The 24,569-nt window shown below is 36.7% G+C and overlaps 2 protein-coding genes across 4 annotated transcripts; both read right to left on the bottom strand.

Annotated features, from left to right (window-relative positions):
- Window positions 1–1,562: 1,562 nt before the first annotated feature.
- On the bottom strand, window positions 1,563–5,085 carry LOC149401775 (serine/arginine-rich splicing factor RS41-like). Of its 3 annotated transcripts, none has more exons than XM_089612183.1 (6): window positions 4,922–5,085; window positions 4,454–4,593; window positions 3,049–3,161; window positions 2,349–2,581; window positions 1,992–2,255; window positions 1,563–1,811 (listed from the first exon to the last, which is right to left on the bottom strand). In XM_089612183.1, exons 2-6 carry the CDS (start codon window positions 4,557–4,559, stop codon window positions 1,775–1,777), a joined length of 753 nt encoding a protein of 250 aa, XP_089468309.1. In that variant the 5' UTR covers window positions 4,560–4,593; window positions 4,922–5,085; the 3' UTR covers window positions 1,563–1,774. The 3 variants fall into 3 exon arrangements, with proteins under 3 accessions (XP_089468309.1, XP_089468310.1, XP_089468311.1); XM_089612184.1 differs by lacking the exon at window positions 4,922–5,085 and adding an exon at window positions 3,321–3,560 and having other exon boundaries at window positions 4,454–4,592; XM_089612185.1 differs by lacking the exon at window positions 4,922–5,085 and adding an exon at window positions 3,313–3,560 and having other exon boundaries at window positions 4,454–4,592.
- Window positions 5,086–18,536: 13,451 nt separating this feature from the next.
- Window positions 18,537–22,921, bottom strand: ECB2 (Tetratricopeptide repeat (TPR)-like superfamily protein). Its single transcript, XM_089610289.1, has 5 exons — window positions 22,706–22,921; window positions 20,332–22,433; window positions 19,540–20,229; window positions 19,307–19,401; window positions 18,537–19,019 (listed from the first exon to the last, which is right to left on the bottom strand). Exons 2-3 carry the CDS (start codon window positions 22,374–22,376, stop codon window positions 19,659–19,661), a joined length of 2,616 nt encoding a protein of 871 aa, XP_089466415.1. The 5' UTR covers window positions 22,377–22,433; window positions 22,706–22,921; the 3' UTR covers window positions 18,537–19,019; window positions 19,307–19,401; window positions 19,540–19,658.
- Between the last annotated feature and the right edge of the window lie 1,648 nt (window positions 22,922–24,569).

Genomic DNA, 24,569 nt, shown 5'->3' on the forward strand with positions numbered 1-24,569 from the left:
GTTCATACCCTCTGTTTAACTAAAATGATGAAATTATACAATCTGTTTAACTAAAATGACGAAATTATACCCTGAAATGAATAACAGCGTCACAAATCTCTCTTTCATTGATATTAACTCTTATATAAGAAAAACCAAATTAAATCTAAATCAGTGCCCTAACTTCCAAATTCTCAATTTTGAAATAAAAATAGCCTTAAATTGAAATTAAATAATAAAACTCATACCTCCTAAGAAATGACTTCATTCCGTGTTCGAATTGTTACTCTAAATCCTGGATTCTCTGTTCGAATATGCGATTTGAATGACTATCAACTATCGATGTTTACCCCTTTGCCTCTTTTTGTGTTCTTCACGATTAAGAGATTGTTGTTTATTTTTTAGTTTTTAAATAAATTACATATATGGCGCGAATGAATAAAGATAATTGGTGTTTATATATAAATATTATAGTCAACGTCAATGAAAAGTCAATAAAAAAGAATATTTGTGGCACTGTTGTCTATTTCAGAGTATAATTTCGTCATTTTAGTTAAACAAGGGGTATAATTTCGTCATTTTAGTTAAACAGATGGTATGAACTCGACATTTTTGAAAACCGAGGGTTAAACTCGACATTTCACTAAAACACAGGGTATAAATGTGTTATTTTCCCAATTAAAAATTAGTTTGATTGCATGTTTAATGAGAGAAGCTAAAAGAGAGACGTTTTAGATTTATAAATCAAATAGCATACACATTGATGTTTTTAGTTTTTTCGTTTTTTTTTCGGACAATAATTTATTGGTGCGAACAGTTCGATCCAAGACTGGACCAAGTGATCGCGCTCGGTCCATAGGTTCCTTGAACAAGAATTTCCAGGTTCCTTCTCACAGTGGTTAAAAATACATGTTCATCGGAAATCTTAGATAAGAAGAAGCATATGTGAACTCAAAAGAATTGTCTTTGATTACCTCTATGATGCTCAACATTAGTAGAGTGGAGATATGATTAATTGTAAGGTTTTTTGGGTGGTAAGAGTGAATTTTGATTTTCGAATGTCAGTAGACATTCGGACAACATTTCAATACCCAAGAATTCGTTTCTTGGAATGGTGTGATGATGTTCCTGTTTATAGTCTCGGTCTTCGATTCTCTCTCAATTTCCATGCTTTTATTGTGGCTGGACAAAGCCTTCATGCAAGCCATAGCCTAGGCATGCCGAAGCTTACACACGGCAAGGCCTCCAAGACCTGTTCAAGCCGTTGAGGCCCTTCGGATTGGAGCCTCGCCAAGACCTACAAGTGCGACGCCAAGGCCTCCTAAGCCGAAACGTGGCTCTTTCGATTAATGCAATTTTGCACCGGGTTAAATTAGCCCGGTAACATTTACCACTTGAGTCGTAAACTCTCACAATAATATTTCCGGATCTCTTTTCTCTGCCTCTGTAATTTAGCACCAATATTTCAACGAAAGAAAGTTTCAAATTTTACATCGAACCAAGTTTCAAGGCTACCAAATACGGCCCAGGACCTCTTCCTTTCACCATTATATCAACTTAGTCAGCTAAAATGATGCGTAAAAAAACTAATCGAAACTCCATAAACCATGGCTGGCCATTCATAGTAACAAAAATAAATAGAAACTTCTGTTTTGAAGGAGACATGGTAATCCAAATCCATCAGAGAAGATTGATTGCTAATAATAAATTAACCAAACAAGATGAAGAGGGTCAAAAGACAGGAAAAAAAATAGACCTACAGCAAGCACTACACTCCCAAACTCAATTCAGCTCCTTAGGACCTCGATCTCTCTCTCGGCGGCGGTGAGCGACTGCAATTTTCAGCAAAACAAGGATACGATAATTAGAATCAAGAGTGTGATTAAACATCAGAAGACAAAAAAAAATTAATAATTATATATATATATATATATAGTAGTCTCAACTTGTACACATATTTGAGATGATTAAACGTGGATTTAAATACCACAATATATTTTTTGTGATGTTACCTGTTGTATCTGTCATTAGCTGGGCTTGTGGCTCTATCGTAAGTGGGGCTGGGTCTCTGTTCGGTTTTGGAGACGGGATGAGCTCCGCGGCCATAGTCAGGACTGTCTCTGTCTCTGCGATAAGGACTGCGGGACCGCCCACGCTCGTAGCTCCTTCTCTCCGGAGACACATCGCGCCTTCTTCTATCCGGACTGTGCCCGTTTCTCTTTTCATCATCGTCGCGCATTGCGTACTCCACCGAAATCACTCGATCCATAAACTTGCTGAAAGATAGAGAATAGCGGAAACATTTATATAAGCGAAGCGAGTAGAGGAAAAAAAAACACACAATGATGCTTTACGACTGAAAGACCGACCTCAGATTTGTTTCTTCAAGGGCTTTGGTGGCATCATCCTGCGACTCAAACTGAACAAACGCAAAGTTCTTTCTGATTCGTACGTTCGACAGCTTCCCGTACTGATCGAAGTGCCTCTCCAAATCTCTTGTCCTGGTCTCAACCGGATCAAAATTGATCACAAACAAGGTTTTCGATGGCTTGGTGCTAGCAGAGGACCTAGAGTCACGGGTTCTTCCGAGACCACGCTCGTGCTGCAAGACATAAATTTCGCAGAATTAAATGACGCGGCTACTTATACCAAATAACAAACACTTTGGCATTCATAAATTAAGTATGCCCTTTCTCTTTTTTTTTTAAGGCAGCTTTGCTGCGAGTGGGGATTAAACCCAAGACCTCCACTTTAGAGGTGGTGTGGAATTACCAACTTAACTAAGTATGCCCTTGTGATTTATTAAGACTATTTTTCCCGATGCCTGGTTATGAAACCCAGTTCACCGATCCAAATTGAGGAATAACAATGACTCCAGGTAAATACTAAACAGATTCATGCATGTCATCTCATTTACATAAATGGCGTTAAGAAATAATCTGGGTGTCGGACCTTAATCCACGATATCGCTACTACATTATCAAGAAGCGGACCACAGTAGGGTTGACTAGGTTTCAGTCATCTAGTTTGCAAAATAGTGAAGTCAATAATTCCTGTTTATAAACATACCTTAGTCCACTCAACACGGAGTCGCCGCCCCGTTCGACCAAATTCAGTTCTGTCAAGTCTACGGATTGCATACTCAGCATCTCGATCATCCTCCATGTAGACAAAAGCAAATCCTGCAAATACACAGAAGTTAAGAAGATAGTGGAAAACAACCGCAATCAGCTAAATGAATCCTTTGTTCTTGCGGGGAAAGAAAAGGTCAGACAGTCATTCCGATATATACAAGGAGATTTAGACTTGTTAAAATATACTGTTAGAAAGTACCACAACACCTGCCAATGGCTGCAATGTCATGATGTTACTATGTTGAAACATGTCGGAAATTGAACACTGAGCAAAAGTGATGAGGAATGGAAAAGGCAATGATGTCTGAAGAAATGTGGAATGGCAGAGCTAATGCAGATCAGACTAACTCTTCTGGGAAAGTTACAAGAAGGTGTAGTCTGAGCTCATGCTAGAAAAGAAATGCAGGGAAGCACATTCATCCAAGAGAATGGGCGCTCCGAGTAATCCTGCGCCAAAGAAATCGTTGAGTGTGGGGGACACATTTATGTCCTACAAAACCTGTTTCAGAGTTTCACTTAACGGGGTGATAGCATATTATCCACCCAGTTCAAAATAGAAAGGAAAAAAAAAATATTTGGAACCATTTATGGACCCTTTTCTTAGCTAAAACCGTTTCCTAATAACTATCGTGTGAGGCGTTCATTGAGCTTTATGCTGCTGCTGAACAGGAGAATTTTTTTGAAATATACACTTCACTTCAACAACGAAATTAATTACTATATTTGAAAACACTCCCGTTAACCCGCAAAGAAAGAACAGTCACAAAAACGACAGGAACCAGTGGGATATGATCGCAATGCTGATCCACAGTGAGTCATTTATTTCATCTCACGTAACATCTCAAAAGTTTGTACGCTGGTACATCCCTTCCAAGATGGCGATGAAACTCTTGATTCTTCGATAGATATGTGAATTGTAAAAGAGCTCTCCGCAGCACTTGTGAGAGTCAGAATTCTCGGGGAAAGTCCTTGGTTGCTGCAGCAAGATTAGTAACCCATCCGGATTCTTTTCATGGTAAGCAATAGCTTGGACTTCTGTTCTGATACATATGGGCTTGCATAGAGCATATCTCCATAATTCAATTGCATCGGAACCATTCCAAAATTACCAATGGCAATAGCTTGGAAGTCCTCTTAACATTCCTTTGTTCGTATATGAACAAGTAAACAAGTGAATAATGAAGCAAAAAACAAAATATGTATTTATAGAGAGAGCATGGATATTCAATACAAACAAGTGTGTCCATAGATGAATAACAACTCTTCGAGTTTCTGGTAAAAGACCGAGCCACTTTCAACGCATTACCATAGTCACAAAAACCATAGCAATAACAACTCACCAGACTTCATATCCACTCTCTCCACCTTTCCATATCTCTTAAATAGCCGTTCCACATCCTCTTGGCGCGAATCGAACTCCAGGTTACCGCAAAACACAGGCCTCATTTCTTCAAGCTCTAATTCTAGGTCTTCCTAAATCCTTCACAAGTCAAGAAAATCCATATTCACTTCTAAGCACTAAATATCATACCATTTCATTTATAAACTCATATCACAAATCATGACAATTCCAAGTGTTTACAACACAAACAAAACAATTGAAAGAATTCATTTTTTCATCCCATTTGGTTTGGTATTGAATTCAAAAACACACAAAATCCAATAAGAATATTTAAGTCTACAAACAGGAAGTTAAACAAATACGCAGAAATAATCATAATTGAGGAGAAAAAAATCGGATAAATGTGGTAATTCAGCTACGAGGGATGAAACATTCTAGATCTATAGAGATATCGGAGCTCTATTACCTTGGGGATTTATTTAAATTTTTTTTTTTTGGCGATCGGAGAGCTGCTAAGCGAAACCCTAGAATGATGAACTTCGAATTCTACGACGGCGTTTGGGCTTTTTCTTCTCGTGATGACTAAGGAGTCATGTTTCGTTTAGGAGGGTGTTTGGTTATGAAGTTAGTCTTATTTGCTCATCGGCTAGGTTAATACCAATCCAGGTTGGTGTTAGAAAGATTTATAGGCAGAATTCAAACAAATTAGTGAAATACCTATTCTTATTATTTTATTTTTTAAATTGCACGAATTTGTTATTTGAATCAGATTGAAATGCCGACGACGGATTTCGTACCGATGGCCTCAAAAAATGGAAATTGCGGTGATCGATGGGAATTGCGACGAAAAAAATGTAGAAATTTGAAAAAATCGTGCCAACGAAAATTACGGTGCAAACGGAAATTTCGATAAAACACGAAAATGCCGACGGAAATAATGTTGGATAATTCTTAATATAACAAATAAAATACATACTTCAGACACGTAACAAAATTAGTTTCAAACACACACATAATAAGTTTAAACTCCAAATTTCGATAAAACACGGAAATGCCGACGGAAATAATGTTGCATAATTCTTAATATAACAAATAAAATACATAATTCAAACACGTAACAAAATTAGTTTCAAACACACACATAATAAGTTTAAACTTCACCCCTACTAAAAAAAATAAGTTTAAACTTCAAATTCAAGTCTCCAACACACGTAATAAGTTCACACATCATAAAAAAAACATAAACAAATGGTCCAAAACACTTTATAGGTTCAAAAACAAAGATAAGTTCAAAACACATATTAAGTTCAACATAGATAAAAAAGACTCAATAGTAGGTTGAGTGGCGGTTGAGTTGATAGTAACTATTGGTTCGTGCTTGGAGATCACCGTAGTCAGTCCATTAAAATAAATTCGGATTCTATCAAAACAACAAGGAATTCTAACTTTGAAATCTAAATCTCAAATATGAAATAAATTCGGGTTATATAAAAAAAACAACAATAAATTCTAACTTTGAAATCTAAGTCTCAAATATCAAATAAATTTGGATTCTATTAAAAAAAAATTGAGAAAAACATATGTGAACCATACTTAACATAAATACAAATCTTTCATTAGCAAGATTTTTCCAAAAAAATCAAAACAATTCGATTTCATCACAAACTCAAAATGTCGACACAAAACAGTGAGAATAACACGGGAATGTCGCCAAAATTACCAAAAAATAACAGAAATACTGTTGATTTTGCATAGACGGCGCCGAAATAATGTGGGCACGGTGGAAATGACAAGGATATGTCGCCGATTTGCAAAGATAAGGTTCCAAACGACATTCAGAGCGAAACGACATGGAAATTGAGATGAAATTTCCACGACAAAACGATGACATAAAGTGGCGAAACGACCAAAATGTCATTTTTGTGTCGGAATCCTAAAAATAGCGCAATTTCGACGAAAATTCCCCGCAATACCCCAAAATTTTAATCATTGGTTTGAATATGGATAAATATTGTGTCAAAAATCCAAAACAAAATATTATGTCGAAAAAAATAAAAAATAAATATTGACAAAGACAACAAGTTTGAAGAAGAAAATAATAATAAAAAAAAATTGGATGTTGACATATAAATATGATAATTTTATGCGAAAAGTATAAGAGCCAACATAAGCCACGTTGAAGACGGGAATTAAGAAAATATGGTACTTTTACTGCCTCGTGAACTCCGCCACCTTCAAAAATTGGAAAACTCCAAACAAACAAATTTAGCTTTGTAGCCAATAATAGAGACAACACTGACTACGAAAATATATCCGCCTCAATATCACATTCATTCACGTAAAAGCCACCTTATAATTTAGAGTTATTAGCAGTAAAATACCTAAAAAAATTCCGATATTATATTTATATACCTATTTTTTCGACGAAAAAAATATCTAATGTTACGTTTTTGTTGCGCCGTAAGTACCTATGTCGTTTACTTGGATGGAAAAACACGTGACCACCTCAAATTTACTAAAAAAATTAATTTTTTATTCTTAAACTAATTAAACATTGATTATTTCATTTTATAACACAAAAAAATTCTAAAGAAAAGTTTGAAGTGGTAACATTAGATATTTTTGAGGTGGTAAAAGTAACATTAGATATTTTGACCGCTGAAAAATAAATTAGGTGTATAAGTATTTTGTCGCTAATAACTCTATAATTTTATAAGTTTATATATGGTCCTGGACCCAACACCAAGTGCCTAAAAGGGGTTTAAGCCCATCTTCAAAATCTCTTATATATATATTTTAAATACTAATAAATTAGGCATATGGTTGATATATTTTAATAATAATAAATTATGCATTAACTATGTAATAATGTGATAGTGTGTACCATTCTCAGCATACATCTAGAGAATTCTAGAAAAAAAAAATGGCTTTAAATATAATTTTATTAATGTTTAGAGTCTTTTTTGTAATTTAATAAGTTTTCAAGGTTATACATGACACTGACAATTTTGTAATTTATTAATTTTTCAGAGTTAGTTTCATATTCATTTCAAGTGGCATATGTGTAATTTTTAACGTTTAAAATGCATTATTAACGAGTTTTTTTTTTATTCAAGGTCGACGAAGACGTATTTTGTTGTTGGATGTCGCTCGAAAACCGATGAAACGACAGCCGTTCGGCTGAAAAACGACAGGAACGTTTTCGTTTCATTTAAAGACCAAAACTTTATGTCATTCGGCGAACATCGACGAAACTCGGAGAAAAGAGAAGGCTCGAGTGATTTTCGTTCCTTCCAGTCTAGCGAAGGACACAGTCCACTTTCCGGCGAGATTCGGCGAACTTCGATCCTTTCGTTGCCGTTTCGACACCATTCAGTTAACAAACAAAAAAAAATGGACAATATCGAGGGTTTTCTTGAATTTATGTATCTTGTTAAAGCTTTTATTGAGGAGTCGAAGCATTTTTTGAGTCTGTATTTTGTTGGATAAGAAGAGAGAGAGAGAGAGAGAGAGAGAGAGAGAGAGAGAGAGAGAGTTGTATGATGGACATAGAAATTTTTTTTTATTCTATAACAAAGTTAATAAAGAGCAACTTCACTCCCCTTTCATCCTAAGGCCGCCACGTGGCGTCGCCAGACGTCGACACGTGACGGCCTTTTTACGTGGCGGCCTTTTTTCACCCTTTCCTCTCTCATCAATGTCAATATCAATATACAGCTAAATATTAATAAAATCGGCACTGTGGTATTAAGATCAGAGGAACCCAGTCACAAAGTATATTGAAGAAAAAAAAATTTAAGCTGGGAAAAAAAAACTTCCCGACAACCTCAGCATAACACCGCAATCATCGCACCGGAGCGACAGGCCCGCCATTCTCTGCAACGATTTCAGAAGAAGAAAGAGAGACAGCCTCGTTTCGTTAGGGAAAAAAAATTCCCGACAACCTCAGCATAATACCACAATCACCGCACCGGAGCGTCAGGCCCGCCATTTCCGACCACGTTTGAAGCTATCTCTGCAACGATTTCAGAACAAGAAAGAGGGACAACCTCGTTTCGTTAGGTACACGATTTTTTCTCACAAACATATTACCAAACAATTTTCGATGGTGTTTGAGACTTCACGATCGTCTCTGGCTTATTTGCCATATAAATCTCTGTAATTGATTCATTAGTGGTGTAGGGCTGCTGTTGGCTTAATTTAGTTCTCAATCCTCATGCTATTTATCAGTAGCCTGTTAGAAAGAGGTTCATCAGTGTTGTCTTCCAACCGCTCTATATCTCTACTATAGATTTTAACATTCAAATTAAAATAATTGATTGGTCTTTTCCCTCTCGTTGTTCTTTTACAGACGTATTTGGCTACCCATTTGTTGTTGATGGATTGGATTTGTATCCTTTGACAGATTGCTCTATTTTGATTAGGTGACTCCATCTCCGATTTCTCTGTTTTGGTGAGTCTTTTTTCGTATTTTTTTATTCTCTATTTTAATTGGATGACTCCATCTCCAATTTATCTGTCTTGGTGAGTTTTTTCATAAAAATATATATATTTTTTTTTATTATCTACGAGAGAATAAGTGCTCATATATATGAGGTAATTTTAGTTGTCATGAAGTAATTTTATTTGCCTTCCAATAGATTTCTCTTATCCTAATATATGAGACTTTTGTGTGACCCTGATGATGCATGTTACAATTTTATAACAGTGCAGAACCTCGGTATTGCTTGCATAGACGAAATAACTCGAGTTGAGAAAAAAAAATCAACCAATGTCTATTGTTCCTTCTATGTTCGACCATACCTAATTTCGTGGGCTTTTATATAATCATTCCAAGGGATCCTTCAAACAGGTATTTGTTTATTGGCTTACAACGTCGTCTTTTATTTATTTATTTATTATTTCTTTTTTATCAGCACTGCAAACATTATATTCAGTTTCACAAGCAAGTCAAGTTGTGGTTCCAAAAACAGACAAACTGAAATGAAGGTAAAAACCCATTTAGTCTATAACAATTGATGAATGTTTATGAGTACAATTCAAATTTTTTTTTAGACTCAATTGGAGAGGCATGATAACATAATCCTGAGGCAAGAGAATGACAAGCTCCGAGCCGAGAACAACATGAACAAAGACGCGATCTCAAGCCCGATGTGCAACCAGTGTGGCGGACCCGCGATCCTAGGCCAAATATCGTTCTAGGAGCACCAGATAAGGATCGAGGATGCACGGCTCAGAGACAAGCTCAACCGGATCTGCGCTTTCGCCACCAAGTTCCTCAACCCGCCTCTCTCTTCCATGGCTGCCCCAATCCCTCTCCCGAGCCCCAACAACGGCTTTGGCTCAGGCTTCTGCTCGATGCCCAATATGGGCCTCGACGGGCTCTCCTTCAGCCCGCCCTCCATGATGAAGCCCTTCTCTCATCCTCCGACGATGCTCGGGATGGGTTCGAGCAACGAGATTCAGTTCGAGCGGTCGAGGCTCATCGACCTCGCTCTGGCAGCCATGGACGACTTCATGAAGATGGCTCAGGCTGATTCCCCGCTCTGGACCCAGGACTCGAACCAAGGCAACAGAGAGTCGCTCAACTCACGTCAGATCGTTCCCTCCTTGCATCGACCCCAAACCCGGGAACTACGTGTCCGAGGCCACCAGAGACACGTCCCTCGTGACCATCAACAGCTTGACCCATGTCGACACGCTCACGGACGTGGTACTATAACCATAATAACTATACACGAATCCCGCTCACATTTTTTTCGTTTTCGATACGATATTGATCTTTGTATATTATTAGAATCGATGGACGGAGATGTTTTCGTGTTTGGTGGCTAGGGCCGCCATGGTCGAGATAATATCCACCGGGATGGGCGGGACCCGAAACTGATCGCTCCAAGTGGTATGCGTACAATTATTACTATCATTATTGTTTTGAATACTTATATTAATAATTATTATTACTGCGCGGACTTAGATGCAAGCGGAGCTTCAAGTTCTGCCACTATTGGTGCCAGTTCGAGCGGTGAAATTTCTGCGGTTGTGCAAGCAACACGCAGACGGCGTGTGGGCCGTGGTCAACGTCTCGGTCGGGATGAGCCACGACTCTTCGAGGAGGCTTCCCTCGGGTTGTCTAATCCAAGGCATGCCTGATGGCTCATCCAAGGTACTACTCAAAATCATTTCATGAAATATTTTTATTCAGATTTCTAAGACAAGGATTGCTCTGTCTTTTATTAATTAGTAGAAATTAGGCAGGGCAAGGGGTTCCTCATCAGAAGGTTTTAAACTTGTTTATGTTAAGTGTCGATTTCAACAACATTATTATTATTATACTGCTTTGGACCTTGCAAATCTTTTGATGCACTTCTGGAATCTTTTGATCCACTATTTTATTTTGCCATTTTTGTTGATGTATAATTTTTTTTAAAAGTTAAGAAAATTGTAACGTGCGAAAAATGTTATTTAAATAAACATCCACATTCATATATAAGAACATGGTCAAATAAGAAAAGCATATATGGTAGTCATGTTTTTTTAACTTTAATTGTCTATTTACTTGATGTGTGTTACTATAGAAAGTTAGTGAAGGAAATGGAATATGAAAAAATCACATTTATAATGATCTTTCATCCATGAGATAATTCTGACAGCAAGTCACTTTAATAGATCAACTTAGAGTATGAAGAAGCACCTGAATATGAAGAAGCACTCTGCTTGCATTTATTAAAGCAATAATAAGCAAAGACTTTTTAAGTACTTAAATACCTTATATCACTACTTAAGTCGTCAAATCTCTTCATTTTTAACATCTTTCAACTCCTATCTCAGCTGAGATTTCACCTTCAGTTCTCTCTATGATGAGTTCAAGTTCAAGGTTAGCATCTATTTAATTTCACTGTTATACAACTTCATAAAGACATCAATTCATTTCTCTATTTGATCTTACATCAATTCAGATGTATTATTTGTTAAAGAGTTGCTACTTTATACTATGTTTCTTTTGGTTTCATATTTTTTATAGTGAGAATATTCTGAGAACAACTTGATATTTATCTTAACAGAGCAACAAAAGCATTCATTTTAAATTTATAAAGCTTGAGACTCTGATTCCAATTTTTTTATTTTTGGCAATTATAATCACCTTTACATTATCAAACAGCTTGTAGAGGGAAATCAAAGGAATATAAAAGATAGACCATGATAAAATCATTTCATAATCATCTCATTAAATATTATTGCTTACTTTCTTAAATAAAAAAAGTTACTGCTTTCTAGATCCTGAGACAAAAAAAAATGCTATATTGTGAAATAAAATAAATATAAAAGATAAACTTCTTTACTTAATTTTATAATTCATTTTCAATAATCTTCTTGTGTTAGCATTTGTAGTTCTGTTGTTGCATCAAAAAAAATATAAACTGATTCCAGAAGTGCAAAAGGATGAGCTTGGTTGGACAGCAAAGATTGTTGTTGCTGAAAAAACAATGCCTCGATTATCAACTCGAAGTCCAGTAAAATACCAATCTCTGATCTTAGTTGACACAGAGGTAACTTTAATTACTTTAGAACGTAAGTATATAGATTTTGCAAAGTTATCATATATGTCTTTTCTTTCCTTTGCACCCAGGGAAATAAGATTCGTGCGGTTATTTTCGATTCAGCCATAAACGCATTTCAGAATAAACTGTAACTCACAAGAACATATCTCATATCCAACGCCTCAGTTAAGGAAGCAAAACCAGAGTACAGAGAGCGCAACGATGAGCTGTACTGGATTCTAAATTCCAGAACAACTATTCAAGAAGTTGAAGAAAACAATGTAACTTTATTGGAGTCTACTTATAACTTTACTCATTTTTCTGATCTTCAATCTCACATGGAAAAAGTCTCCGATATCAGTATTATTCTTCGAATTCATACTTTCTTTTCATATTTTCATCCAAATCTTTATAATTTTTTCATTTAACTCTTGACATTTTTTTCCACAGATATCCTAGCTGCTGTTATAGAGATTCGTCCAAAGAGAAAAATCCAAACAAAGTCTTCAACTTCCAGCACAATCCAAGAAGTGGTTCTTATGAATGATGAGTATGAATCTTTGTTCTTCAAAAACTTTGAATATATTCTATTACATACTAAGATTATTTTCAGAGAAATAAGAAACACTAACTCATACATTATCTCAACATAGTTAAGAAAAACAACTGTGAATTTTGTTCCCATGGTGTAGGCTGAATCATTTTTTTGAGTCTTCAGATAAACGAAGCAACTGCCCTTTTCGGAAAGGTCGAAGAAAGACTTCAAAGATTCTTGATCAACATCCTATTAAATAAACATGAACATTAAATATTCCTAATTTAAAGCAGATTTGAAATTTGATTAGTAAGAGTGCATTTGAAACTAAACTGATGTAAAACTAATTTTTAACAATAGAAAAATACTATAAATCAGACAAAGTAAGACTTGACACACATGGCTTGAATGATTTTTCAAATATATTTATATTGAAAAAGTCAACAAAAGTAAAACAGTTTATAACTATACTTCCATTCCTCTATAATCATCTTCACCATAATTGGATCAGCAGTGACAAATTTGATTAATCAAATGAAAGTATGAAGAATAAAATCTTACCAAGAACAACAGTTTAGTGATATTTGAAAGTGAAAAAATGTGGTGGTAAGATTGAGTAAATTTGTCAACTTACTTTTTTGGTTGCGTCAACAAAGTCGGACACAGAACAAGAAAATAATTGTTCAGCCATTGCTCCAAAAACAGTGGCTGAAATGGACCGGACTAGTCTTGAACATCCACCTCAACTCTTGGCCTAGTATAGAAAATTAAGTTAAAGTATTATTATTGGTGTACAATAGTGTATTTAAAGATGAATAGATATTTTTCGTACAGAAAGATTAACAATGGCAATTTTTTCGGAATAAAAATGTAAATATTTAGTCGACAATACCAAGGTATGGCTTTTGCTTGAGGAGTGTCACAGAAAAGGCATTCGAACAATCTATATAAAGTTGATCCGGTTGATCTATGGCATCTATCACAAGAAGTGTACCAAAAAGGTTGTTTGAAGTTTGTAACCACAACTTTACCATTCACCCAAAATGCCGATCTCTGCAAAGAAATTAGAGTGGAAATATGAACGGTCGAGGCACATGTACACATTCTTGTAAAAATATCTCAATAAGTCAGAACTGTAAAGTTAAAATTGTACCATAAGAAGCATGTCATTGACATGGCTGATCGGCATAATATGATCCACATGAGGGAGACGAATGAGAATGGATGAAGAGTCATAGGTTTTGTTGGTTATGAAATCGGAAAGCTTAGAAGAGTTGTCGATGATCCTATTTAATAGGGTAAACTAGCAACGTAGCCATTTTGAAACATGTTTTTTGGAATCTAGCCAACGTTTGGTAAATTTTGCAATCTAACCATTTACTGAAATTTACGGATATAAAATACATAATTTACCATTTTTCTTATACTTACTTGATCAAAGCACTAGCCCACATTTGACCGGTTTGAATTGTATACAGTTAATTAATTTCATATTTTTTCGCAATTTAATTGGATATTTAGCTAGTTTAATAGGAGATTCAGTGATGTAATTAAAAGAGAAAGCTAATATTTATTTATTGAATAAGTCAAAGTCAAACACGTCAATGAATACACGGGATTAGTCATGAACCGTTCAAAATTTGAAAATAAATTTGGAAAAAAAAAAGAAATTGGTTTATTTGATATTATGCGTGTGAATCCAGTAATGCAATAAATGCACAAAAAATTTACCATAATTAACAGAAATTAACAAATCAGCGGAGATTAACAAAAATTTACAAACATTTACACTGTATTTGCTTACACGGCTATAATGTTCATTAAAGAAATAAACGCTCAATAACCAAATTTGCCAAATATAGATTTTTTTTCAAAATTCGAAATATATACACGTATTTATATTGTATACAGCAATTTAATTTCAGCCTTTGGAATTCATAATAGGAGATTCGGTGATATAATTAAAAGGGAAAGGAAATATTTATTGATTGAATAAGTCAAACAGGATAATGAATACACGTAATTACTCATGACCCGTTCAAAATTAGAAAATAAATTTGGAAAACAAAAATACCATATTAAATGCGTATTAAAGGAAATGAAAGAAATCGGCTCTACCTGCACATATGTAAATTTACCATAATTAACATAAATTAACAAAGCAACGGAGATTAACAAAAATTTACAAACATTTACACTGTATTTGCTTACACGGCTATAATGTTCATTAAAGAAATAAACGCTCAATAACCAACTTTGCCAAATATAGAATTTTTTTTAAAATTCGAAATATAAACCGAATATAACAAATTCGGCTACAAACCCAAGTTTCAAAACGTGGGCTAGTATTTGAAACCAAACCAAGGCTAATATAGTAAATACCATCTTACATAAATATGACACGTCATCAAATTTGGCTAGATTCGAAAATTAAACGAAACGTTGGCTAGATTACAATTGCAACGTTTGATGTGGCTTAGATCGACTAATTTTTCTATTTAATATGAGTATATGAGTTAATTAAAATATAGGAAACTGAAATAAGATATTTGGCATTTAAAATAAAATATGTGTTCAGTAAGTAACCATTCTCGAAGCTGTTTTGCACTGTCAAATTGAGGTTCAACAATAAAGCAAGTTATAGGTTTTGTCTGGACATTAATAACACCTGTAAGAATTCAGAAATAAAAGCAATCATAAGCTCTTGGTAAAAAACTGCAACTTTTTCTTATATAAAAAACCATAATTTGATGTTTGAGGACTAACCATTGTGAGAAACCACACGCAATTGAAGACCAGCGATAATTGGTTTTTTATGAATGATGCTCGAGAGTGTTTCACATTCATTGAAGACCAAAATGGCTACGTTGCTAGTTTACCCTATTAAATAGGATCATCGACAACTCTTCTAAGCTTTCCGATTTCATAACCAACAAAACCTATGACTCTTCATCCATTCTCATTCGTCTCCCTCATGTGGATCATATTATGCCGATCAGCCATGTCAATGACATGCTTCTTATGGTACAATTTTAACTTTACAGTTCTGACTTATTGAGATATTTTTACAAGAATGTGTACATGTGCCTCGACCGTTCATATTTCCACTCTAATTTCTTTGCAGAGATCGGCATTTTGGGTGAATGGTAAAGTTGTGGTTACAAACTTCAAACAACCTTTTTGGTACACTTCTTGTGATAGATGCCATAGATCAACCGGATCAACTTTATATAGATTGTTCGAATGCCTTTTCTGTGACACTCCTCAAGCAAAAGCCATACCTTGGTATTGTCGACTAAATATTTACATTTTTATTCCGAAAAAATTGCCATTGTTAATCTTTCTGTACGAAAAATATCTATTCATCTTTAAATACACTATTGTACACCAATAATAATACTTTAACTTAATTTTCTATACTAGGCCAAGAGTTGAGGTGGATGTTCAAGACTAGTCCGGTCCATTTCAGCCACTGTTTTTGGAGCAATGGCTGAACAATTATTTTCTTGTTCTGTGTCCGACTTTGTTGACGCAACCAAAAAAGTAAGTTGACAAATTTACTCAATCTTACCACCACATTTTTTCACTTTCAAATATCACTAAACTGTTGTTCTTGGTAAGATTTTATTCTTCATACTTTCATTTGATTAATCAAATTTGTCACTGCTGATCCAATTATGGTGAAGATGATTATAGAGGAATGGAAGTATAGTTATAAACTGTTTTACTTTTGTTGACTTTTTCAATATAAATATATTTGAAAAATCATTCAAGCCATGTGTGTCAAGTCTTACTTTGTCTGATTTATAGTATTTTTCTATTGTTAAAAATTAGTTTTACATCAGTTTAGTTTCAAATGCACTCTTACTAATCAAATTTCAAATCTGCTTTAAATTAGGAATATTTAATGTTCATGTTTATTTAATAGGATGTTGATCAAGAATCTTTGAAGTCTTTCTTCGACCTTTCCGAAAAGGGCAGTTGCTTCGTTTATCTGAAGACTCAAAAAAATGATTCAGCCTACACCATGGGAACAAAATTCACAGTTGTTTTTCTTAACTATGTTGAGATAATGTATGAGTTAGTGTTTCTTATTTCTCTGAAAATAATCTTAGTATGTAATAGAATATATTCAAAGTTTTTGAAGAACAAAGATTCATACTCATCATTCATAAGAACCACTTCTTGGATTGTGCTGGAAGTTGAAGACTTTGTTTGGATTTTTCTCTTTGGACGAATCTCTATAACAGCAGCTAGGATATCTGTGGAAAAAAATGTCAAGAGTTAAATGAAAAAATTATAAAGATTTGGATGAAAATATGAAAAGAAAGTATGAATTCGAAGAATAATACTGATATCGGAGACTTTTTCCATGTGAGATTGAAGATCAGAAAAATGAGTAAAGTTATAAGTAGACTCCAATAAAGTTACATTGTTTTCTTCAACTTCTTGAATAGTTGTTCTGGAATTTAGAATCCAGTACAGCTCATCGTTGCGCTCTCTGTACTCTGGTTTTGCTTCCTTAACTGAGGCGTTGGATATGAGATATGTTCTTGTGAGTTACAGTTTATTCTGAAATGCGTTTATGGCTGAATCGAAAATAACCGCACGAATCTTATTTCCCTGGGTGCAAAGGAAAAAATGATTCAGCCTACACCATGGGAACAAAATTCACAGTTGTTTTTGCTACTAAAAAAACTAAAGATGCCGGGAATAACACTTTGCCGAAAATTTCATTTCCACAACAAGAATCTCAACAAAAGGATAATGATGCCATTGCTGCAGCTGAACCAAAGGAAACACAAGGTATAGTTCCTTCCCTTTCAGAACCCCCTGACAACGCTATGGTGTCTTTTCAAGCGCCTTTGACGGAAAACAAAGATGAAACCATTCAAGCTGCCACCAACAAAGATGAAGTACATATTCCACCCTCCCAAAGTGAAGAAAAACAAGTTTACACTCAGGCTTCCGAAGTCGATGAAAACACCAGACTAAAGAAGAAGCCAAAATAAAAAAAGTCCTAACTGGTGTGGATGTTAGCCTACTGTTTTTTGTTCAAAAAGACTTACCTTTTCTATGATAACAAGCTTTTAGAATGCGCCCTTTTGATTTTGGATCCTTGGTGTCTAGCTATTTTGAATGTTGTGGTTATAAGAAGCCAGAAAAAGGTTCAAGGGCTTTACATTTTGTCTCCACTTCACTAACAAAGTGAATAAACTTTCCTTTAGCTTTTGTGTCTTGGTTGTAAATTTTCTATCAAATATTGTGGTAATTATTTTGTTCATGACCTTCAACCATCTTGTTGGTGAAATCCAATGAACTTTGTTAACTCCAAAGGCAAGTATTGACTTGTAACTTTTTAGGACTTTGCTAAATGAACAAAATGAAACACTTCTTTGTTATGATTTTGTATAACAAACTATGAAATTTATGGGATTCATATACAAAATATAATGGAGCAAGAGGATTGACAAATTTATATATCGTTCATTAGTTCATTTTATACTTCAACAATAATAACAATACATTTATTTATATTAACTTACTTGCTTAAAATATTATAAATACTATAAATTACTCGCGTGAAGTGCGTGGCTGCGACTAGTTTTTATTAGAAGTGGAAGAGTGTTTATGGAGAAGAGTGAACAAAATAGAGTGGATATGAGAAAGAAGAAACTTTAATATTTAAACATTTATAATTATGTATGCCAAGCACGGTTACCACTTGCCACGTATATAATAAGATATTATACTAATTTGTTATTATTATTATTAGCCTTTGAATTGGTCAAGTATCTAATAGTGTATATTTATTATTTACAAGTATTTTTTTTATTAGTTTATTTCTACTAGTATATTTAGGTTTGGACTATATTTTACAAGTTTTTTTTATTAGTTTATTTTGCAACATTATTTCCGTTCGATTTTTTATTGGCATATCTGTTTTTTTTCCATAGATCTGGAGGCTCGAAACGACATCGAAAACGGCATTTCGACCCTTGGTCGTATGTACTAAATTCGGAGTATCAATTATTCAAAACATGATCAACTTGGTCCCCCGAGCACGATCTCCAAGAAGTTAAGGAATTCTACCTAGCTAAACTCTCAATCGTTTCGTTGATGGAATCAACAATAGGATCCTAACAAAAACCTAATTTTCAGAGAAGAAAAATCAACCAAATGAAATACTTGTTATAGACATGACAGTAAAATATAGTGATGATAATAATAAAAGAAGATTGATGTTGAAAAACTGGACGATCATATACCGAAAACCTTCAAGATTGATGAGACAAACGAGCGAAAAAATGACGGACTTTAGCGACTGAAAGTCCAAACTTCAGATATGTTCCTGATTTGCAAGTTCGAAAGCTTCCCGTATTGATCAAAATGCCTCTCCAAATCTCGTGTCCTGGTCTAGACCGGATCGAAGTTGGTCACGAACAAGGTTTTCGATGGATTGTTGTTGCTCCCTCAGGATCACACTCGTGCTATGAGAAAGGAATTTCGCAAAATTAAATATGGTACAACAACTTACACCAAAAATAACAAATACTTTGACCATTCTTCATTAAGAAGAAATATGCCCTTGGGTTTCATTTCATTTAAGACAAATTTATTTTATTCCTGAATCCTGCTCATCACACCCACTTAACAGTTCCACCAAATGGGGAATACTTAAAGACACCAAGGTTACAAAGCATCTTTAACATAAAAATGTTTCCAGTTATGTGGGTCCAGAAATAGTGAACTGAACAATTAAACATGATAAACATACCTTAGTACACCCGACATGGGGGTTCGACCAAACTTGATTTTTGTCAATTGCATGCTCGGCATCTCAATCATCCTACGTGCAGTCAAAAGCAAAGCCTGCACATGATAAGAAGTTGAGAAAATAGTGCAAAAGAACTACTATGATGGATCTTTTCTTCTCGGAATATACTGTGAATTTACTTTTTGTACAACAGAATAGAGAAAAAAAAAAGTACTCGAATTCGTTTGCATTACCGTATATTTGGCTGAGCCGCGAATATGGACGCCTTTGAGCGAGACTTGACATAGTAATCGTCAAACTACTAGCTAGACAATTTTCTGTTTGTTCATGTTGATACAAGAAGAAAATAATTCTACTTGTCAGATTTTGATCCCCAATAACCCTCGTCTCCGCAAGAACAAAGACCATCTTTAAAGCTGTGCAACTCTTGGGCGTCTCTGACAGAGATGTCCCTCCGAACGATGGAAGAGATGAACTTGATGGTGTCGTGGCAGCCGCGGCACATGTAGAGATTCTTGGTGACCCAAATGGGCGTCCCGGGAGCCGTGCTTATGAGCCCGAACGCCACCGCTTGCCTCTCGCTGTGCCCGCAAAAGATCTCTGCCTTGGCCGACGCCGCTTTTACCGTCTCGCCCTTCATCCTCTCTCGGAGCCCCTCCATGACCGCGTCCATCTCCTTCTTCCGAGGATGAGTCTCGTCGCCGCTCAGGAATGCGTGCACTTTTCCTTTCACCTCGACCCAGCTGCATCCGGGGTCAACGCTCAACCCTCTCTCTCTCATCCTCCACCTCAGCCTCGCAACCTCGTCCCACTTTCCGCTGTCCGCGTACAGCTTGGAGAGAAGCACGTAGTACCCGACCACGCTCTCCTCGTCGTCACTCTCGAAGATCCTCTGAGCCGCGAGCTCGCCGAGCTCGACCCGCCTGTGCGCAAAGCAAAGCGCTTAACCGGTTAAACCTTTAACCATTTTCGACGGTTAACGGTCAACTAATTGATTGTTTTTTGGTTAACCATGTTAGTTTTACCTGTGGATCCTGCAAGAGTTGAGGAGCGCGCCCCAAACCGCGGCGTCTGGGCTCATCGGCATTGCGAGTATGAACTCGTGGGCCTCGTCCAGCTGGCCGGCCCGGCCCAATAGATCGACGACGCACGCGTAGTGCCTCGGGTTAGGGGCGATCGAGTAAACGCGCTGCATGGCCTCGAAGTACTCCAACCCTTCCGAGACCATCCCGGACCGACTGCACGCTCGGAGAAGCGCGATGAACGTTATTCCGTCGGGGCCGAGCTTGGCGTCGTCGACCATTCTGCGGAAGAGGTCGAGGGCGAGCTCGCCTTGCCTCCTCTGGGCGTGCCACGTCAGCATGATGTTCCACGCGGAGACGTCCCTCTCGTTGGAGCGGAACTGGCTCATGGCGGGTCCCAATCTCCCGCAGCGCACGTACATGTCCAAGAGGGAGTTCGGGAGGAAGCCCTCGAAAGCGACACCGGTCCTCAGAGCGTGCGCGTGGATCTCTTTCCCCGAAGTCAAAGCTCCTATTCGAGCGCACGCGGATATGGCCGCGAGCAGCGTGATGGAATTCGGCTTCACCGCGATAATCATCTGCCGGAAATAGAGCAGAGACTCGAAGAACTTCTGGTTTACCCGGAGACCCGTGATGATCGAGGTCCAAGATATCACGTTCTTGCCTCGGATCCGGTGGAACACTTCCAACGCCTTTTCGGCTTGCTTGCACTTTGAGTACATGTCAACGAGGGTGTTTGCGAGAGAAACGTAGTGGATGAACCCGGTCCGATTAGCCAAATCGTGAAGCTTCATGCCCGTTTCTAAGTCGCCTAAACAAGCACAAGCGCTCACGGCGCTCGTGATGGTGATTTCGTCTGGCGAAATAATTCCTTCTAGCTCCATCGTTTTGTAAGTTTCGATTGCCTTGCCGGGCAAGTCATTGCTATCGTAACCCGAAATCATAGTCGTCCACGACACAACGTCTTTGAATTCGATTCTAGCGAAGACCTTTTCCGCTTCACCCAAATACCCGACGCTGGAGTACAGCTGAACCAGACTGTTAGAAACCGAGACATCATTGACGAACTTCGTTTTAATAGCGTAAGCATGTATTTCCTTCCCTAGTCTCTCGTCGGCGACGAGCTCGCAGCCAGAGATCAAACTAGTCATCGTCATCAAATTCGGAGCCACGGAAAGATTCAACATCGCCAAGAACAACCTGAACCCCTCGAGACACTCCCCGTTTTCGAAACACCCTGAGATCACCGCGTTCCACGATATCCCGTCTCTCCTCGTCATTTTATCGAACACCAAACGCGCGGCGCCGAGATCTCCACACTTCACATACATCGTGATCAGCGCGTTGTTGATGTCGATGTCCGACTCGAACCCGAACCGAAGAACATGGACGTGAGTCTCTCTGCCTATAGCCAAATCAGACAAACCACCACACGTCCGAAGAACACAAGGGAAGGTATAAACATCGGGTCTAATCCCGACCCACAACATTCGGTGGTACAGATTCAGAGCCTCATCGAAGAACCCGGCTTTTGCGTATCCCCCGAGCAAAACATTCCAAGAGAAGAGATTTCTCTCCTCCATTTTCCCAAACACGTACCACGCATTGACCAGATCCCCAAACCTCACGAACATACTCAACAACGCGTTCCCGAGCCTGACGCTGAAAAGGGTCAAAGAGTTCCGGATATAAGAGTAGATCCGATCGCCTTCTTCGTGGCCTCTCTTCCACTCGCAGAGCCTCACGAGCGCCACATAAGCATCTTCTTCCACGGGAATGTTGAGCTCTTCCATGGAGTCCAAGAGACTAAGGGCTTTCTTGAACTCCCCATGAAGGCATAGTCTGCACAAATCTTCGTTTGTGTTGTTGTTGGTGTTGACGGAGGAAGCGGTGAGTACTGAGATTTCTTGAGTGTTTTTGGAGGAGATTTGGTTGGGTTTGAGGTTGGAAGAGAAAGTTAATCTTTTGGGTATGTGGTTCCTTGGGAATTGAGGATTGAGAATGCCTGAACTGTGAGGAAACCCAGGGCTTTTAGCCGAAACCGCCATTTTATTTATTTATCTATTTAGAGGTTATTAGTGCTCATAAACTAAAGTCCTTCCTTGCTGTGACAAGAAAATAAAAAAGCAAAAAAATGTGTTAGAAAGGTTTAACAAGCTTAGCTTTCAAACGGAACAAACAAAACTATGCTCAAACAAGAGAAAACTGAAATGTCATTCAAAGAGGAAAGCGGTTCGGAAACTAAAACTAAAACACGAAAATTTGCAGGAAGAAGAGAAACAAGAGCACAATAATCACACCATTATACGGGGCTGAAAAGAGAGATTAAATCTCAGATACAAGAAACACGATTGGAAGAGGAAGAAGATGAACAAACCTCGCGCGAACATGAACTCCGGAAACAACGGCGAAGATTCCGGCGAACAAGAAGTCGGCTTTCGCTTTTGTTCCCAAGGTAGTAACGTTGGACCCAGCAGAGTGAATGAAATTTTGCGTTATCGGAACTAAAATTTAGGAGGTTGTTCTGTTGCTGTATTAAAATTCAGATATTTAAATTCAATATTTTTTTTTTGGATAAAGATGTTTACTAACGAACTTGTAACTGTAAATATTGGTTTAATTTAATTAAACTGTACGCTACCCAAGTGATAGTATGCCTTTCTTGTTCTTAGAACGGAACGGAGGCCTTAAACCCATTGGAGGGTTTTTGGTTCTACTACTCCTTAAAATCCCATTTTTGAATAAACAAATAAATAAAATATCCTATTTAAGGATGTGCTATGCTGCTACTTTGGGGGTGCACTCAAATTTCTTGTTTTATTATTTTGTAATCACTAGATCTTTATTAAGCATTTTAAAATTAGAGAAGACACTAGTGTAAGATCGCTTAAAACTGATTCAATTAAGATATGGTGAATGTTTCATAACATTAAAAAATAGCTAGTTAAAATACATTTTTTTAGACAATAATTGATGTTCATGTTACAAAAATCAAAGAAATCAGCAAGAACTCTTTAAACACTAATAACTGAAGATAAGAGATTTAGAGAGATAGAGAGAGAGAGAGAGAGAGCTAAAAGAAGAAAGTGGAAGAGCGATTTATTTTTACATCATATCACACATCCATTTATAGAAAAAAAAAATGGGGGTGATCAAAGTCAAAAACATTAATTGGTACAACACCAATAATAGAGAGGAAAACACTAATGACCTATAAGTTAATTACAAACCTTGTTTATAATGAGCAAACCATATTTTCAATTATCGTATTTGCGTGTTTGATTTTTTGCATCCCAAGTGTTGGACAATGAAGGTGAAGACTAAAGAACGTAGGCAACACTCGCGAAGTTTTATTTTCTTTTAATCTATTTATTTTTTTTAGGGGAATTGACGTTAATAATATCATCTCAATGCCACTTACTAAATTTAACCAAAAACTAAAAAAATTGAAAAAAAAACTAGTACTTTTGATAGATGAGAGAAATTAAATTTTCTCCGACTACCCTCAACACTCATATCTCCTCTCAAACACATCTCTTACGTTTAATTTTTTCTTCTCCCCTCTGCAAACTTCTTTGACGTTTTTTTCAACTTCTTCTTCCTCTTGCGCTCAACTGGAGAATGACCGAGTGAAGCTTCTTGGGTCTCTGGAATCTTCATCTCTTGGGTCGCCGGAATCTTCTTGCTCATCGAGGGTAAGTTTCTTAAACCCATTTTAAACCAATTTTGCAATAATGCTAAACACATCTAAACCATTTTGCAATCCAAGATTGTTCATCAAAACTTCAAGATTCAAGTTTGTTTTCTGCAAATCAAAGATTTTTCATAAAAACTTCAAGATTCAAGCTTCTTCTTCCTGCAAATCCTAGATCCAAAATTTCTTCAAACATATTTTGGTAAGTTCTTCCTATCTTTAACATACAAGAACATGTTTAATTGTTTTGATTCATGTTGAAATAGGTTCCATTGTGTTTGGGTGTGATTTGTTTGTCAAAAATGGCGTTTTTTTGTTGATTTTCCGATTTTTCCAGGGTGTCACGAACTGAATCTGGTTCGTGACACTAGTGTCACGAACTGGATTCACTTCGTGATACATGTGTCACGAACTGGAATCACTTCGTGACACTAGTGTCACGAACTGGATTCACTTCATGAGACATGTGTCACGAACTGGATGTTTTTCGATGTTAATAACCGTTTTTTAATACTCATATCTAATATGACCGAACGTATACAACTAT

This window comes from Urtica dioica, chromosome 4 (genome assembly GCF_054948205.1).
Source record: "Urtica dioica subsp. dioica isolate 48M chromosome 4, U.dioica_male_clone48M_v1_H2, whole genome shotgun sequence".
NCBI classification, from domain to species: domain Eukaryota; kingdom Viridiplantae; phylum Streptophyta; class Magnoliopsida; order Rosales; family Urticaceae; genus Urtica; species Urtica dioica.

What these genes read in the sequence shown, in the direction of transcription:
- LOC149401775 (XM_089612183.1), bottom strand. Translation starts at nt 4,559, where the DNA reads ATGAGGCCTGTGTTTTGCGGTAACCTGGAGTTCGATTCGCGCCAAGAG. An exon ending in TCCGTGTTGAGTGGACTAAG is followed by an intron (nt 2,582 to 3,048) that starts GTATGTTTATAA and finishes TATGTCTTGCAG; the next exon opens with CACGAGCGTGGTCTCGGAAG. An exon ending in CTTGAAGAAACAAATCTGAG is followed by an intron (nt 2,256 to 2,348) that starts GTCGGTCTTTCA and finishes TCTATCTTTCAG; the next exon opens with CAAGTTTATGGATCGAGTGA.
- ECB2 (XM_089610289.1), bottom strand. Translation starts at nt 22,376, where the DNA reads ATGGCGGTTTCGGCTAAAAGCCCTGGGTTTCCTCACAGTTCAGGCATT. An exon ending in AACTCTTGCAGGATCCACAG is followed by an intron (nt 20,230 to 20,331) that starts GTAAAACTAACA and finishes CTTTGCGCACAG; the next exon opens with GCGGGTCGAGCTCGGCGAGC.